Genomic DNA, 18,857 nt, shown 5'->3' on the forward strand with positions numbered 1-18,857 from the left:
ACATTTCGACTTATCCTCTCGTAACTTCGGTTGGACTACAAAATCGCAGCGAGAAACAAAAATGGCGGATTGCTCGAAATGTCGATGTCCTAATTTGGCAGTTCCGCTGAGAATACTGTGACGTCATTGTTCAAAAAACGTAATAGAGAATAGAAAAATCGAAACCGATCGCAAAATATGACCAAAACAGAATATAAAGATATCAACGGAGCACCTGAAGAGACTACTTTGAACTTTTCTGTACTTCTAAACACTCTAAATATACAACAAAATGCATTTAAGGGCTAAAAAAGTGGATTTAGCATGATATGTCCCCTTTAATGTGTTTCTATAATGTGATGCTTTGAAGCTCTATTGCCCCCTGGCGGTTATTAAACATTATTGTCGTCCGCTGTAATGCACTGTTTTTGTTAATAAAGTCTTTTGGTGGAAAAAAAAAGTACTTATATAAATACTTATTATGAAGGCGTCAATAAGCGGAGCTCTCTCTCTCTCTCTCTCTCTCTCTCTCTCTCTCTCTCTCTCTCTCTCTCTCTCTCGCTCCCTCCCCCCCGCCCTCTCCCCCCCCCTCTCTCTCTCTCTCTCCCCCTCTCTTCCGGTTTCTGACAGCAGAGAAATGAAAGCTCCTGGCCAGACTGTCGCTCTGCTGCTGGGGTGAGTGTGACATTTTGTTATTTCATGTTTACTTCAGGCTCAGGAAGAAGGCCCACACACACTCATCTACTTTATACCAGTGATTCACTGGTTCAGTTACTCCTGTTTACTCCAGTTACTTTACAAGAAGAGTAATTGTATTTTTCTCCAGTAGATTCATGAAAAGGGGAACGGTGGAGCAGTGGTTAGTGCTCTGGCATCACAGTGACAATTTTATGGGTTGAAAACCGGCTCGGGGTCTTTCTGTGGGGAGTTTGCTTTTTCTCCGTGTGTGTGTGTGTGTGTGTGTGTGTGTGTGTGTGTGTGTGTGTGTGTGTGTGTGTGTGTGTGTGTGTGTGTGTGTGTGTGTGTGTGTGTGTGTGTGTGTGTGTGTGTGTGTGTGTGTGTGTGTGAGTGAGAGAGTGTGTGTATATGGGGCGGGGGTGCGATCCTGGATGACATTTATGAGGAGAGTGAATATATATTTGACATGAATTTAGTTGCTTTCTGAGAAGTTTTTCCAGTGTAGTTTGGCTCAGTGTAGTTTTTCCAGTGTAGTTCCTTTTGAAGAGGAGTAATCTCTGCACTCCTCTACGTGATCACCATGAACTGTGCTTAGTAACTTGCTGGGATTACATTGGTACTTTGCTGGATTGTGACCATGTGTGGTTGAGCTGCAACTTTTGCGTTTCGTTTCAGGATGTGAGTGACGGTGAGCATGAAGGATGAAGAGCTGCTGGCTCCGCCTCCTCATTGCCCCGCTGCTCCACTCTGGTAGGTGAGCCCTGTCCTGATGATCCAGCTGAGGGTCAGTGCTGCGTGTTCATGTCATGTTTTCATATTCACACAGTGCTCACTGACCCCGATGCCCCTCCTGCCCCTCCTGCCCCGGTCAATGCCCGCATCATCTCCACTAACTTTAAGCATGTTCTCTGCTGGGACCCTGCGCCAGGCACAGCTCCAGAGACGCTCTACGTCATCCAGACAAGGTAATGTCTCACCCAGTCTGGAATCTTTAATCCAGAGCTTTTCCTCTGGAAACATCCTGCCAGTGTTCAGCATGAAACATGCAGGGTTCAGCGGTGTTCAGCAGGGTTCAGCAGGGTACAGCAGCGTTCAGCAGGGTACAGCAGCGTTCAGCAGGGTACAGCGCCATTCAGCAGGGTACAGCGGCGTTCAGCAGGGTTCAGTGGTGTTCAGCAGGGTACAGCAGCGTTCAGCAGGGTTCAGTGGTGTTCAGCAGGGTACAGCAGGGTTCAGCAGGGTTCAGTGGTGTTCAGCAGGGTTCAGTGGTGTTCAGCAGGGTTCAGTGGTGTTCAGCAGGGTACAGCGGTGTTCAGCAGCATTCAGCAGGGTTCAGTGGTGTTCAGCAGCATACAGCAGGGTTCAGTGGTGTTCAGCAGCGTACAGCAGGGTTCAGTGGTGTTCAGCAGTGTACAGCAGGGTTCAGCGGTGTTCAGCAGTGTACAGCAGGGTTCAGTGGTGTTCAGCAGGGTTCAGCAGTGTACAGCAGGGTTCAGTGGTGTTCAGCAGTGTACAGCGAGGTTCAGCAGCATTCAGCAGCGTTCAGCAGGGTTCAGCAGGGTTCAGTGGGTTAGCACAAAGAACCATCCATCCACTACCCCCTGTGGCAGCTCTTGGTGTCAGGTCAGTCCTCCAGCTGTGTGTCTGCACCCTGGCGGCCATCTTCTAAACTCTTTCTGAAAAATGTGTTAATCTGTGTTGAAGCTTTAAATGTGATTTTTGTTCCTGATTCCAAAGTGTCCTCCCTCAGTCTCAAGTCTTCCTGTTTGTCTCCTCTTCTCACCGCTTGTCTCTATTTTCCCCCCATGCTTCACATGAAATTTCGTTGTACTTGTACAATGACAATAAAGTAAAGTAAAGTCGGATGGATTGACATTTGACCTCACAATCAGCGCCACCGGGTTCCCGTCTCCAATATGTGCGTGTGCACAAGGTTCAAAGTTTGCGTACCGGTACGCACATTCTCCTGCAAAGAGAAGTATTTTAGATCCCAGCCTTTGTGTGGGAAGTGGAGTACGCCTCTTTCAGGGCCTGTTTTGTGCGTAAGCAGCTTTTATAAATCAAACCCCTGGAATCTGCCAGACGTCTCATAATGTTTCTGTAATTAGGTTTTCAAATGTGTAAAAGAAATATCTGCTTATCTGTATTAGAATGTGTATATGTAATAAGATCAACAAGTACTGAAGATATTTAGAGATGAAAAGTCTACGTTTTTAGCTTTGAGTGCTGAAAATACAGACGAATCAGCAGTTAGAGTCCAGATGCTTCACAAGGGCTGATTTTATAGGCGACTTTAGCTCCACTTGTGCACTGGTAGTGCTTTTCCACCATAAAGAACCAGGAGCTCGTTCAGGGCTGGTGCCGGGGCCCGTTCTGAAACGAGCATCGCCAGAGAACCGGTTGTGTTTCCATTGTCAACGGAGCCAAGTAAGAGCCACGTCATTGAGTCACTCCAAAGAGTGATACGTCACTGATTTCACCAATGTGGCGCCGGCAGGATCCAGGAACCAAGAGACGTACTGTAACCCCGCTCTGGCCACGCTGGGGGGTGGGCTGAGCACCCGTTTAACCCCTGATAGGCCGGGGCTTTGGCAGTGGAATCCAACTGTCAAAGTCGTATACTTCTGTTTTTGTTGTTTCTTTTTTGGTCATTTATGTACCTGCTCCGAAATCATGTTATATCTCCACAGTGCTGCTCAGGTTGGTTCAATCTAACAATGGCTGGAAAGTATTTGGATTGGTGTGAAAACTATAAATAGTATATATAGCATGAACAGGGTATTCTCTTTTGCTCCCCCCACCCCCCCCCACCCACCCCACCCCCCTCTCTCTCCTCAGTCTTCTCTCTTTCCTCTCTCTCTCAGCGTTCCCCCCCCCTGGTTGTGTTCAGCAGCCATGCCAGCTTCCAATAAAGGCAGCAACAGTTTCTTCCTGTCGCAGCTGGTAAAACCAGCAAAAGCTAAATTCCACTGTGAGTTCATAGTGCCGTGTTTCTCTGCAGGGTCAGAGGTCAGCGCTGGAAACGGCTCAACTCATCAGACACTTGTTTGAAGGTCACGCTGGAGAACCATTCCATGTACAGCTTCGTCGTGCAGGCATCCTTTAACTCCACCCTGTCTCCACCCTCCAAAAGCATCACCTTCTACCCTGCCAGGCAAAGTACGTCCCACTCCTGTGTCTCCCTGTGTATGTCCCACTCCTGTGTCTCCCTGTGTGCGTCCCACTCCTGTGTCTCCCTGTGTGCGTCCCACTCCTGTGTCTCCCTGTGTGCGTCCCACTCCTGTGTCTCCCTGTGTGCGTCCCACTCCTGTGTCTCCCTGTGTACGTCCCACTCCTCTGTCTCTCTGTGTATGTCCCACTCCTGTGTCTCCCTGTGTACGTCCCACTCCTTTGTCTCTCTGTGTATGTCCCACTCCTGTGTCTCCCTGTGTGCGTCCCACTCCTGTGTCTCCCTGTGTATGTCCCACTCCTGTGTCTCGCTGTGTGCGTCCCACTCCTGTGTCTCCCTGTGTACGTCCCACTCCTCTGTCTCCCTGTGTACGTCCCACTCCTCTGTCTCCCTGTGTGCGTCCCATTCCTCTGTCTCTCTGTGTACATCCCACTCCTCTGTCTCCCTGTGTGCCTGTCATTTCATGATTAGATACCGCTGGCATTTCATTTGCGGTGCAATGCTAGATGTAGATCAGACCTTGGTCCCACAGGACCTGGTCCTGCAGGTAGTGCGTGAAGCTTCCAGCATGATGGACCTGATACTGCAGGTAGTGCCTGAAGCTTCCAGCATGTTGGACCTGGTCCTGCAGTAGTGCGTGAAGCTTCCAGCATGATGGACCTGGTCCTGCAGGTACTCCATGAAGCTTCCAGCATGATGGACCTGATACTGCAGGTAGTGCATGAAGCTTTCAGCATGATGGACCTGGTCCTGCAGGTAGTGCATGAAGCTTCCAGCATGATGGACCTGGTCCTGCAGTAGTGCGTGAAGCTTCCAGCATGTTGGACCTGGTCCTGCAGTAGTGCGTGAAGCTTCCAGCATGATGGACCTTGTCCTGCAGGTAGTGCATGAAGCTTTCAGCATGATGGACCTGGTCCTGCAGGTAATGCATGAAGCTTCCAGCATGATGGACCTGGTCCTGCAGGTACTCCATGAAGCTTCCAGCATGATGGACCTGATACTGCAGGTAGTGCATGAAGCTTCCAGCATGATGGACCTGGTCCTGCAGTAGTGCCTGAAGCTTCCAGTACTATGGACCTGGTCCTGCTGTGATCAGATAAGGACTAGTCCCCCTGAACAGACAGACCCCCCCACAGCCCTCGCTGATTTACTTTGTATTGCTTCTGTCTTTTTCAGACGCTGGACTCGTCCAGTAAATGCAATGACAAAAAGTAACTGGAAAAGACAAAGACAAAACAGGAGAAGCATTGACAAAATGGAATAAGCAAAGACAAGATAGAAAAAGAATATATTGTATATTTTTTGTATTATTGATTCTCTTTATATTTCCACGTTTATTTCCTTTTAATTTTGGCACTCCTGTGATTCCATAGGAACCGCCCGGTTTACCAGCAAAGTGTACCAGCCCGGTGTGTAATTATTATTCAATTGCTGTTATAAAATACTTACCAGATTTCATATTAAAAGCTTGTTTTTATGAATTTCAATGGCCATGAACAATTGAATCTTATAAATAAGGTCAGGAGATCTGGCACTCAGTTTATCAGTTAGAAAATATTCTTGAACCACGTCACACTGGAGCTGAAGAATAAGATCGAACTGTTGTTCTGGACTTCCTTTGGGCTCACCACCCGCAGGAAAGGTTCTTAATGGTGCAGTGTGATCTGGGTGATAGTGCTCAGACTGACACCCCCGCGACCCGGAATCGGATAAGCGGCAGAAAATGGATGGATGGATGTTGTTCTGGAAAAAGAAAGTCAGGCAGAGTCATCATGTTTGTGCTTTTCTTTGTGTCAAGGTCAAATTGGTGCACCACTGCTCTCACTGGCCAGTTGTGGCAACTGCATCCAGATCAACATTTCACTGCCTCAGGCTGACAAGGACTCCAACATTTCTGACATTCAAAAGTTCTACAAAGCTTCTTTCACCGTCCTGTGGAGGAAGAAGAAGGACCTCAGATTGATGGTGAGACTGTCGTCTTCCTTTGTTTTTCCTTGTCCTGTTCAGCAGCTTGGACAAACAATATGATGTGATTGAGAGTCTTCTGGAGTCAGAACAGTTTTTGCTGTTGCAACAGCAAGAGACTTGGAATCTCCTCCTGTTGCTGCCTTTATTGGAAGCTGGCATGGCTGCTGAACACAACTGGCGGGGGGGGGCAGACAATACCCTTGTTAATGCTATATATATACTAAGAACGAAGGCCGGTTCTGGTCAGAAGGCAGCCAACTTCCCGCCCCCAGAAGCCCTGCATCCGTACCACCCATGTCTTGCCCCCTGCTCCCCCAGCTATCCCCCCTGAACCCCCCTCTGAAGAACCCCATGCTGTCCGTTTAGCACCAGGAGCCCCACTGCCCTCCATTCCCTCCAGTTCTCGGAGCGAGGCAGCCCTGGAGCACAGCAGCAGGAGTGAGCCCGCCCCAGTGGGGGGAGGAGAGCAGAGGAAGGACACCCCCCTGGTGCTGCAGCGGGCACCCCCACCAGGAAAGGGGAAGGCACCCAGCCCCCAAGACCCTGAAGCCCTACATGGCCCCCCCAACACTCTCTAGGCCAGGCCACAGCACCCCAGGATAGACGCCAGCCCCCACCAGGCCACAGGGCTGCCAACCACCCAAGCAACGATGCCTTAGCCACTGACAGCCCCACTAGCCCCAGGGTGGGGCCACCATCCCCCTACTGGGCAGACCCACCGCCCCCCACAAGGCTACATGGTGCATTTAATGATTGGGGGACCATGTCGAATTGTGTCAAATGATTTTTCCTACAAGCAACATTCTCTCCTACGGAAGAGTTTTAGGGCTACTGAAGAAAAAAAAATTCGGAGGCTAAAAAAACAACCTTCATGCGCTACAGAAAAAGTAGAATATCAAAGTCGAGATTTTTTTTTTCATGTTGAAAAAAAAAGTCGGCCCCTCCACATGCCAGCGTTGTGACTGTTTCCTCAAAATGCATATCAGGCGGTTTAATGAAGTGATGAAAAGATGCTTCAGGACAGAATGTCTCTCATAAACACAGTCAGTTATCTTCAGTATCAGACTAGAAGAGACAGAGCAGCCTGCTGCCTTGTTCTGTGGTGGAAGCTCGTCCAATACGAAGGACAAAGACAGAGATCCTGGGGTGCTTATTTAAATGTTCTTATTAATCAAGGAAATCCTGTCTAAAATCACATGTCCATAAGCAGTAAGCAACACTACAGTGTGTATATATAGTCACAATTAAGTGATTTAATGTGATTTCACATCTACGGGCAAATGATGAGGGATGGACCAGTCCTGTACTTTCCAAATAAAAACCCCAAACTCCTTCAAAATAAAAGTCCTTGTTTATCAAAAATTACAATTTTGACTTCAAGTTGGATATTAAATGTTTATCTAAGATGGGGGTGAGCTGGCTTTCAAAATAAAAGTCCTTGTTTATTAAAAATGACACCAAAACCCTAAAACATTTATATTTAGCGATTAGCTAGAATAAAGGTTAGTTGGCTTTCAAAATGAAAGCCCCTGACATTTTTCTAAATAAAAGTGCTTTTTTGTTAAAACCTTCAACATTTATATTTGATCAATATTTAAATGGGCCAGAGGCCATTAGGCGCACTCCGACGGGCCAGATACCAGAGTGTGTGGTCCCGATCAAGGTTGCTTGCAGCTTTATTTTAATTGTTGCTACTCTCTCCATGAGTAATATAGGAAGTGTCCTTCATCGATTGAGGTCCTCTTTTATTGTTTTAATAAGGGGGGTGTAGTTTAAGTCTGACAGTTTGGCTGAGATGTTAATGCTGAGGTATTTGATGTTCCCTGGTTTTAGTGGGGTGTTAGGTGTGTTCTGGAATATAGAGTTAATAGGCAAGACGACTGATTTATTCCAATTTATAGAATATTCTGAGATTGAGGAGAACCTGTCTATTAACCCTTTTGTTTCTCGAAGAGAGGTCTGTGTGTCACATCATCTGCATAGAGACATATTTTATGTCTTACATTTACTGTTGGTATTCCTTTTATGTTATTGTTCTGTCTGATGGCTGCTGCTAGTGGTTCCATAGAAATAGCAAAGAGAGATGGTGAGAGTGGACACCCCTGTCTGGTGTGCCTCTCTCAAGATTGAACCTTGAGGACATTTGGTCATTGGTTTTAACACAGGCACTGGGTGAGGTGGACAGGATCTTTATCCAGGAGAGGTCATTTTCTCTAAATCCAAATTCCTGTAGTGTAGCGAGTAGAAATTTCCAATTTACCCTATCAAAGGCTTTTTCTGCATCTAAGGAGGTGATAATGACCTTTTGTTTATTGTGGTGGCAGTGGTCTATAAGATGAATTAATCTACGTGTATTGTTAGTGCAGTGGTCTATAAGATTAATTAATCTACGTGTATTGTTAGTGCAGTGGTCTATAAGATTAATTAATCTATGTGTATTGTTAGTGCAGTGGTCTATAAGGTTAATTAATCTACGTGTATTGTTAGTGCAGTGGTCTATAAGATTAATTAATCTACGTGTATTGTTAGTGCAGTGGTCTATAAGATTAATTAATCTATGTGTATTGTTAATGCAGTGGTCTATAAGGTTAATTAATCTACGTGTATTGTTAGTGGAGTGATCTATAAAATTAATTCATCTACGTGTATGGTTAGTGCAGTGGTCTAAAAGATTAATTAATCTACGTGTATTGTTAGATTAATTAATCTTATAGACCACTGCACTATGTGTATTGTTAGTGGATTGTCTAAAAGATTAATTAATCTACGTGTATTGTTAGTGCAGTTGTCTATAAGATTAATTAATCTACGTGTATTGTTGGTGCAGTGGTCTAAAAGATTAATTAATCTACGTGTATTGTTAGATTAATTAATCTTATAGACCACTGCACTATGTGTATTGTTAGTGGATTGTCTAAAAGATTAATTAATCTACGTGTATTGTTAGTGCAGTGGTCTAAAAGATTAATTAATCTACGTGTATTGTTAGATTAATTAATCTTATAGACCACTGCACTATGTGTATTGTTAGTGGATTGTCTAAAAGATTAATTAATCTACGTGTATTGTTAGTGCAGTTGTCTATAAGATTAATTAATCTACGTGTATTGTTAGTGCAGTGGTCTATAAGATTAATTAATCTATGTGTATTGTTAGTGGAGTGGTCTATAAGATTAACTAATCTATGCGTATTGTTAGTGGACTGGTCTATAAGATTAATTAATCTACGTGTATTGTTAGTGGATTGTCGTTATATGTTGGAGGAGAGTTTAAGATACTTTAATTTCCTCAATTATTCTAAAACATACAGAAGCTGGTGAGATCAAAGACCAAAATTCTTTGTAAAAATCAGCGGGGTATCCATCAGGTCCTGGAGCTTGACCATCAGGTCCTGGGGCTTCAATGTCAAGTCCTGGAGCTTTACCCTCAGGTCTTGTAACTTTACCATCAGGTCCTGGAGCTTTACCATCAGGTCCTGGGATTTACCTTCAGGTCCTGGAGCTTTACCCTCGGGTCCTGGGATTTACCTTCAGGTCCTGGAGCTTTACCCTCAGGTCCTGGAGCTTTACCATCAAGTCCTGGAGCTTCACTGTCAAGTTCTGAAGCTTTACCATCAGGTCCTGGAGCTTCACCATCAAGTCCTGGGATTTACCATCAGGTCCTGGAGCTTTACCCTCAGGTCCTGGAGCTTTACCACCAGATCTTGGAGCTTTACCATCAGGTCTTGGAGCTTTACCTTCAGGTCCTGGAGCTTTACCACCAGGTCCTGGAGCTTTACCGTCAGGTCCTGGAGCTTTACCATCAGGTCCTGGGGCTTTACCATCAGGTCCTGGAGCTTTACCATCAGGTCCTGGGACTTTACCACCAGATCTTGGAGCTTTACCATCAGGTCCTGGAGCTTTACCATCAGGTCCTGGAGCTTTACCACCAGATCTTGGAGCTTTACCGTCAGGTCCTGGAGCTTTACCATCAGGTCCTGGAGCTTTACCATCAGGTCCTGGAGCTTTACCATCAGCCATGTGCTGGAGAGGTTCATGCAGTTCTTCTACTGAGATGGAAGCTTCAAGGCCTTGGATCTGTTGGTCTTTTAATTCCAGGAGGTCACCTGTGCTCAGAAAGTCTATTTCAGATTGTGAAGGGTCAATTTGTGAAGAGTAAAGTTTTTGTATAATTCTCTGAAGGTATTGTTTATTTCTTGAGGGTTAAAAGTGATTTTACATTTTGAGTTTGGACTGAGGGGACTGTACAGTTTTCTTTATTTCGTTTTAACTGATTGGCTCAGAGTTTGCTGGATTTATTACCATGTTCTAAGTTCTCCGAGCGTAGTCTCTGTAGTTGAAATTCTATTTTATGTTCAACTAGTTTACTCAAGTCCATTTTTAATTTCCTTAACTCAATCAATAAAGCGGCCGTCCTGGGAGGCAGCATGAGCTGTCTCCATGGTTTTGATTTTATCTTCCAGGTCTTTCTCCTTTATTTTGTCCTCTTGGTCTTGTATGAGGAGTAAGAAATGATTTTACCTCTCATGAAGACTCTAGCGCCTCCCAGAGGACACAGGGAGAGACACCAGGCAGGTCTAGCGTCTCCCAGAGGACACAGGGAGAGATGCCAGGCAGGTCTAGCACCTCCCAGAGGACACAGGGAGAGACACCAGGCAGGTCTAGCACCTCCCAGAGGACACAGGGAGAGACACCAGGCAGGTAATTTGTTTCTAAAAAGATTGTCCATTGTTTTTTAAAGAATGTGAGGAAGTCTGGATCCTTGAGCAGTGGTGTGTTAAATCCCCACTGTCATAGTGACAGGTCCAAGGTCAAAGGTCACTGATAGTGATGGGGTGAATCTGTGTGTCCAAGGTGTCTTTAATCACTGATTTACTCACCAGAAAGTAATCTAACCCTGAATAGGATTGGTGCACTGCTGAGTACAAGGTGTACTCTTTAAGAGTGGGATGAGAGGTGAGCCAAGCGTCTCAAAGACCATAGTCACTCATGTACTGCTGGACTATGTCTATTGATTAGTGACCATAGTCACTCATGTACTGCTGGACTATGTCTATTGATTAGTGACCATAGTCACTCATGTACTGCTGGACTAGATCTATTGATTAGTGACCATAGTCACTCATGTACTGCTGGACTATGTCTGTGGATTCCCAGTGTCGGTGTTTACTGCCTTACTAACTCTGTGTACTTGTGGATTGAGGACCTTGTTGAGGACTCCTCCCACTATCAGTGTTTGGTCAGAGTGTGTTGAGAGGGTGGTGAAGAAGTTGTGATAGAAGGAGGGTCATCAACATTTGGGCCGTAGATGTTTGTGATCCACATCTCTATGTTCTGATGAGAGATGTGAATAATTATAAATCTTCCCTCTGGGTCTGTGATTGTGTCTTCACAAGAGAATTGTATTTTATTGATGATTAATGTAGCTCTGCCTCTCTGCTTTTAGTTATAGGAAACTAAAACCCTAGCAACCAACCAATTACCAAAAACAGTGCCAGGGATTTTCAGGGTTTCATGGCCATTTGAAGTGTGAATGTTATCTAGTGAGGGGTTATAGTGTGTTTCACCAAGATGTGATGACTCATGTACTTATTTACCTGACCGGTAGAACCTCACAACCAAAAACAGGAGTTGCACCCTCAGCAACTTGGACAAAGGAGTGGAGTACTGTGTGCAGGTGAAACTGGCGACTCATCTCAACAAGCTGACTGAGCCTTCAGCCTGGCACTGCCTCTTCAGCAGTCAGGCCCCCAGGGCAGGTGAGTTGGTTTCAGTTCAACTTTAATTATACACACCACATACAGCACACTCCTTTCAGGGCTACTAAGAATACCCACGATGCACCAGCAAGTAGAGTAGAAAACTGCAGAACCAGGGGCCTCATGTATAAAGTTGTTTACGTACAAAACGGGCCCTGAAAGAGGCGTACGCCACTTCCTACGCAAAGTTTGTGATCTATGAAAATAAACTTCACGGAGGAATTTGCGTACCGGTACGCAAACTTTGAACCTTGTGCACACGCACATTTAGGAGACAGGGATCCCGACAGCGTTGATTGTGAGGTGGAGAATTGAAGCCAGATTCATCTCATATATTTAATGTCTTCATATATCAGACTTACAGATCCAAGTGATCATAGTGAGCCAAGCTGCAGAGTTCTGGATGTTTCTTTAGTGAAACATTACTGCTGAATCAGCAGCTCTATGTTCATATGTCAAACTTCCATCTTCAACGATCCAGAGTGGACAGAACTGATTGATTATCAACTGTGACAAAGTGAGTAACAATCAGTCTCATTTCAGAGGAAACATATAGAAATAGAGCGGTGACAGTTGTGTGTGAAGCTGCACTGTGGACGCTCTGGACGCACTGCTGCTGCAGACAGAACAACCTCCTCCACCTCTGGAGTGACTGAGGATAAAACAAAGTCCACTGAGTCTTTTTACCGTCTCTGTTCAAATATTTAATTCATACTTTTAATAAACAGATCAAAGTGAACTTTATCGGTCCGCTGTGTCTCCACCCAGACTCCTTCCCTCTCCGTCACTCTGACACTCGCTGACCGTCACAACCATGGAGGCTGTTTTGATGTCCAGCGGTGGGCTCTGGTCACTCTCCTCCATGATGTCACTCTCCCCCATGATGTCACTCTCCCCATGATTTTAATCTCCTCCATGATGTCACTCTCCTCCATGATGTCACTCTTCCCATGATGTCACTCTTCCCATGATTTTACTCTCCTCCATGATGTCACTTTCCTCCATGATGTCACTCTCCCCCATGATGTCACTCTCCCCATGATGTCACTCTCCTCCATGATGTCACTCTCCCCCATGATTTTACTCTCCTCCATGATGTCACTCTCCCCATGATGTCACTCTCCTCCATGATGTCACTCTCCTCCATGATGTCACTCTTCCCCATGATGTCACTCTCCCCCATGATCTCACTCTCCCCCATGATGTCACTCTCCTCCATGATGTCACTCTCCTCCATGATGTCACTCTCCTCCATGATGTCACTCTCCTCTGACCTCCACCTTCAGATTATTCTCCTCCACCTCTACAGTCAATGATCTCTGAGACTCTCACTCTACTTACAGCAGTGATGACGAGCTGCCGATCACTTTTTTTATTTTTTATTAGTGATTCCACTACCGTAACACCAAATAATATCATTTTCCTGACCTCCACCTCCTCAGGACTATTTCTCTCTCCGGAAAATTCCTTTTCTTGGTCTTTTCTGTCAGGATTTAACGTCAAATGCCGGCGATCAACAGGCTGAATGAGCAGCAAAAATGTTGACGAGGCCCTTTGCATTGAGCATTAATGGTAGAAAGTGGGCGTGTTGAGGAGGGAGATGAACTGTCAACCTTCCAGTCAGACTGTGCTCTATAGAAGGGAAGTGCGTGTAGATGTGCATACGCACGGTTTTATAGATCCAAATTTGTTTGGCCGCACGCTATTTTCTGCTTTCTGGGCGCACGAACATTTCTAGTAGGAATCCTACACAAGCTTTTATAAGTGAAGCCCCAGAACAGGAAGCTTCAGAAGTTTCACTTCCTGTCAATATTTCCTGTCAGCACTCTCACTGCAGCATTTTCCATCAGTTGAGCACTTTAAATGTCGTCATTTTAGAAAGATTGTGGATGAAAGAAAGTATTCCTGCAGTGTTTAAAATGAGAGAGGGAGGATCTGTCTTGGTCCTGGGTAATGTGTGTGTGTGTGTGTGTGTGTGTGTGTGTGTGTGTGTGTGTGTGTGTGTGTGTGTGTGTGTGTGTGTGTGTGTGTGTGTGTGTGTGTGTGTGTGTGTGTGTGTGTGTGTGTGTGTGTGTGTGTGTGTGTGTGTGTGTGTGTGTGTGTGTGTGTGTGTGTGTGTGTGTGTGTGTGTGTGTGTGTGTGTGTGTGTGTGTGTGTGTGTGTGTGTGTGTGTGTGTGTGTGTGTGTGTGTTTTCTCTCAGGAGTTCCCGGAGCAGTGTCTGCTCTCCTCAGCATGGGGGTCCTGTTGTTGACCTTGACCCTGGGCTTCCTCGGCTACACAGGGTTCCTGTGGAAGCTGCATGTCGCTCTGCCTGCAGCTCTAACGGTGAGAATCTTCCTCTGATCGTCGAGAGAGGAACACGAACACTCCTGATGAGTCAAAGCTTCTGATCTGAGAATTTACCTTTTATATTATAGTCAGTACTGGGAAAGTTCAGTTTCTACACCAACTAGTTCAAAGTTCAGTTCACAAATTTTAAAATGAACTAGTTCAGTTCATAATTCACAGTTCCAAAAATTAACTAGTTCATAGTTCTTTTTTTTTTCTTCAATATGTTGCTGTGAGCTGTTCCCCTCAGAATCCTGGTATTTCTCCATTGTTGCCCCCAGTCAGTCCTCACTAGGGGCAGCTGCAGCTCCCCACCCCGACAGGATATTCTCATAACCATGAGGACAAACCTGCTGCTTCAATGGTCTTTATGAAGGAGGAATTATTAAAACAAACAAAGAAAAAAACAAACGGACAGTAGTCCTTAAGCTGCAAAGGAAAATATACCAGGCAGGTTCTACAAAGAAATTACAACTTAAAATAGTAAAACCCTCCAGGAATTATTTAGTTCCTGGCACATACCTTGAAAGGCCAGCCGGGTTCAATGAGCTGTCTCAGGTTTGATGTTGACGTTGTTGATGTATGGAGTTGCTTCTTGTAACCCAGCGGGCAAAGTTTACACAAAAAGATGTTTTCCACCTGGATCATCACTGACCTTTTCATAAACTTATTTTAAATACCAGGATTTCCGGACTATTGAGCGCACCAGAATATAAGCTGCAGCCACCAATATAAAAACGAAAAAAAGAAAAACAAATATGGAGTTACGTGATGCACCTGAACGCATCACCCACCTGTCAGCGACATGAAGCTTGTTAACCCTTAAAAGCTGAGTCATCCTCTGCATAGTTCAAAGCTTGGAAAAAAAAAAAGCGTCTTATCATCCGGAAAGTACGGAAATCATACGAACATGAAGTATTAATGGTGAGACAGAGTCTGAGGTAGAGCTGCTGTCTTCTACTTGTTTTTGTCGTGATGCTTCACATTTTGATGACGTTTGCGGTGGAGCCACTCTGGGGGCTGCTGTTGCCAGATTGGCTGTTTTCCTCCGACATGTTAAGGCCCGTTTACGGTGAGCCTTACTGGGTTTTCACTGGAAGTCTGGAAACGTGGCACCCTCTGAAACAACGCTGAACTGAGAGCGCCGCTCCACAGTGACGTTCATCAGACAGAAGTACAGAACGTTCAGTTCCCGTTTGCCCAAAATATGAATGAGTTCATGAACGACACTGATTATAGTAGTAGATTCAAACTTCACCTACTAGCCAGTAATGCAGCCGCATTACACCATAAAAAGAAAGCAAATGTTCCCGTCAGGTCTCTGTGTCTGCCTCTGTGTGTCTCACCTCGTGTTTCTAATTAGCCCATGTTCCACTTGTGTCCACCCCTTCCTTGTGTCCACTTCTCTCCCTCTGTTGTCCTTGTCGGATCGTCTCGTCAACATGTCTCGCCTCTTGTCATCTTGTCGCTCCGCTTGTCGTCGCCCTTGTGTCCCCTGCGTCTCCTCGTGTTCCCTGAACTTTGTTGCAATAAACCTGTTTTTATGGAACTGGCTGAGTCTGCGTTTTTTGTCCACCCTGCATAACCCTGACAGTTCTTCCAGAGTGGTCATAAGAAGAAGGGATGCTGCACATCAGAGATCAGCACCTTTTGACCATAGCCCGGTGTTTTTCAGAAAATCATAAATTACTATTTTTTTTGTTTGTATTTGTTAGTCCTTGCACTTATTTGAATTTCCATGGCCATTAAATATTGAAAATACTGAAGCTGCCTTCACTTCTGTCCTCTCTGCTCCATCTGTATCTCTAGACGGCCCTCCAGGAAGGCCTCACCCTGATCCCGGAGAGGATCGTCCCGGGTCCCGTTGCTCTCTGGTCAGAACGGAGTGAAGAGAGGAAGCACAACAGTCCGACATCGCCGCCTGCTGCCACCACAGACTGCCGCTCTGGTCTGGAAGATGAAGATGAAGAGGACTGTGTGAATGACTACATGGACAGAGACCCAGGGCTCTCTTCAGGCCACCAAGTTCCTCCTGACGGTCCACCAGCCTCAGAGGCTTCTGGGAGTTTGACAGTCGGGTGGCGTGCTACCCCAGAGGTCCTTCAGGAAGGAGTTGATCCAGATGAAACCAAACCTGCTCCACCAGGAGGTTCTCCTGCTTTACTAGGGGGTTTGCCAGTCCCACCAGGAGGTTCTCCTGCTTTACTAGGAGTTTCTCCGGCTCCACAGGTAGTCCAGGACCAAGCCACAGAGGAGAAGGAGGAGTTGCAGTACATCTCCAGCCATGTTGACCTGTTCTCCGTCACCCTGGCATCACTAGCTGCGCAGGAGGAGCAGGAGGAAAAAGAGGAGCAAGGTGAGGATGAGGAAAAGAACTGCGACTTTTTTAGAGAATATAGTTTGAAGCCTCAATTTTCTTCTGACCTCAGACAAACTGTGAGTGACTTCCAAACCAAAGCAGGTTGTGAATCACTGGAGACACCGATGCTTCAGCTACATGAAGACCTTAGTGCCACACAACATGAAGACGAGGTGAACACTTTGGTTCAGGAGGAGGAGGAGCTGTTCACTGACTATTTGGGGCACCAGTAATGGTCCTCTCATTCGGGTTTACAGGTTATGTAATAAGATAAGATATCCCTTTATTTATCTCACATGTGGAGAAATGTGCAGTGGTACAACAGGATAGTAAAGAGAAAGAAGTACACATAGCAGGAACTTAAAAAAAGCAGATAAAAATACAATATAATAGAAACAATATGCACACGGTGCCTATAAGTGTGGACATGTACAGAATAAGGGGGTGGATGTATTTTACATAGCAAATACGTTCTTATAGATTATTATAGTTATAGCACCACTTATTGCCCAGTTGGAGTGTGTCTGTGGTCACAGTGTGTCTGTATGCCACATCTTTGGTTCATTCAGATTTCAACATGTGCAAAGAAGTTATCTTCAAGTTCATTTTTGACCAGCCAGAGAAAGAACATTCCCTTTCTTAATTTAACTTAAGTGACGATGTGAGTCTGACAAATGAGGAAAATGTAATGGGTTTGTTAAAGGTGTATGGAGCATTCTACGAATGTGAAAATCCAGTGGCGATCGTGCATTTCAGACCTCAGCCTTCACTAGTGCCGGTCTGACTCAATCCACCCCTCAAGAGCTTCTTATGGCTACAAAAACATGTTGTTATGCAGAAATGCAGTATAAAGAGCCTCGTGTAGCCAGAATAAATACCTTTATGACCAGTGGTGAACCTGGCTGCTTTTACGTCCCGGGGCGAAGACTGTTTATGACGATGAAAAAAAATCAGAGTTCACGTCTTGCCGTCTGCTGCAGCTGCATTAAAAACCGGCTGCTTTTGCCAAAACTTCTTTGGGTTGAGGACGGTGACAAAGTCAACTTTACGTGGTCTTGGAAATAATATAATGGCAAATAATATAATCTTGAATCCTGCCATGGAAGTTGTAGTGAGTGCAAGTAAATTGCACTGACCGGGCAGATTTCTTTACCCTGGCAACAGGTGATGGCTGAACTGTGATTGGTTAAAAGCTTTAATATGGAAGTACAGACTGGAAGCAGTGCAGTCGGGGAGAAGCTATGAGAGGAAGTGAACAGTTTGGGATAATTAAAGCAGTATTCATGGACAAAATATAATCAACATCGGTCTGTGATTCTGATCTTTTAGGCCTGCAGAGAAGCCTTCAGGCCCTGACGGCCCGCCACTGTGAAAATCTCTTAAATTAAAAATATTTTATAAAAGACTGGATATAATTTTCTTTGGGAGATTGTGAGAAGGTGATATTCTTAGATGATATTTTCATCTAAGAACTATGAAGTGGGGGTGCTTGTGAACATTGGGAGCTTGTGTTAGGATTGGGTTGTGGCGTCGTCACCCACACTGGCGTGGGCGGGGCCAGAGTTCGCATCGGCGCACATTTTGCTACGAAACAGAGTGAGACTTAACATCCGGGGTCTGTAGTGAGGTACCCACTATGCCCCGTGTACATAGTACATAGCACTGGTACATAGTAGAGGTGTAAATCACCAGCTTCATCACCATACAATACGATGTTTGCAGATATCACAAAGTGTGTCACGATTCACAAGCCTGCGATGGAACTGATGTGATATCATATGGCCATCTCACACAATCATTACATTTCTATCAACAAGACCCCAGTGCATGTTTCTGGGATTGTGGAGGAAACCCACACACACTGGGAGAACATGCAAACTCCACACAGAATTTGAACCCACACCTGGATTTGAACCCACGGCCTTCTTGCTGTGAGGAGAGAGCGGTAAACCACTGCTCCACCATGCGGTCCATATACAGTGCTCACAAGTTTACATACCTGGGAGAATTTATGATTTCTCTTCTTCAGAGAATATGAATGATAACACAATAAACTTCCTTCCACTCATGGTGAAGCTATTTATTGGCAAACAATTGTGTTTACTCTTTTTAAATCAAAATCACAAAAGAAAGTATCCAAATGACCCTGATCACAACACAACCCACCGCACGCACTTCCTGCTCCTGCCCCGTTAGACATTTCCTCTGCGGAGCGCCCCCCACTGGAGGAGCTGTATTTCAGCCGTCAGAGGCCAGATGGCACCAGGACCAGAGTGGCTAAACGGGAGGACCGGGACAATTCCCCGTGAGCCGCTTGGGTTTTTGGGCTGCAAGGGCCGGTGTAGGTACCAGATCTGTCCGGGCTGCCAGATCTGTTCGATGTAGGTACCAGATCTGTCCGGGGCGGGGCTTGTGCCTGCGCCTGCCGATAACGTCAAACACAATATGAACTACGGTAACTCTACATGGACAAACTACAATACGGGATGGCTGGATAGATAGATAGATGGATAGATAGAGTAGATGGATAAACTTAAGAATTCTTTGTAGCTATCTCCAATATTATAACAGTGTCTATGTGTTTGGTAACATAATAAAAACAGTGACACATCTCTGC

General features: G+C 45.5%; 1 protein-coding gene across 1 annotated transcript; it reads left to right on the forward strand.

Annotated features, from left to right (window-relative positions):
• The first annotated feature begins 587 nt into the window (after nucleotides 1-587).
• Nucleotides 588-18,857, forward strand: crfb1 (cytokine receptor family member b1). The gene is made up of 8 exons (XM_080477892.1): nucleotides 588-654; nucleotides 1,333-1,407; nucleotides 1,484-1,622; nucleotides 3,659-3,816; nucleotides 5,625-5,791; nucleotides 11,402-11,552; nucleotides 13,754-13,878; nucleotides 15,691-18,857. The coding sequence occupies exons 2-8, from the start codon at nucleotides 1,359-1,361 to the stop codon at nucleotides 16,471-16,473; spliced, it is 1,572 nt and encodes a 523-aa protein (XP_080334018.1). The 5' UTR covers nucleotides 588-654; nucleotides 1,333-1,358; the 3' UTR covers nucleotides 16,474-18,857.

This window comes from Lipophrys pholis (genome assembly GCF_963383615.2).
Source record: "Lipophrys pholis genome assembly, chromosome: 13".
In the NCBI taxonomy this organism is placed as follows: domain Eukaryota; kingdom Metazoa; phylum Chordata; class Actinopteri; order Blenniiformes; family Blenniidae; genus Lipophrys; species Lipophrys pholis.

Coding starts and splice junctions, on each gene's coding strand:
- crfb1 (XM_080477892.1), top strand. CDS start 1,359: ATGAAGAGCTGCTGGCTCCGCCTCCTCATTGCCCCGCTGCTCCACTCT. Junction 1,623..3,658: donor CTCTACGTCATCCAGACAAG/GTAATGTCTCAC, acceptor GTTTCTCTGCAG/GGTCAGAGGTCAGCGCTGGA. Junction 3,817..5,624: donor CTTCTACCCTGCCAGGCAAA/GTACGTCCCACT, acceptor CTTTGTGTCAAG/GTCAAATTGGTGCACCACTG.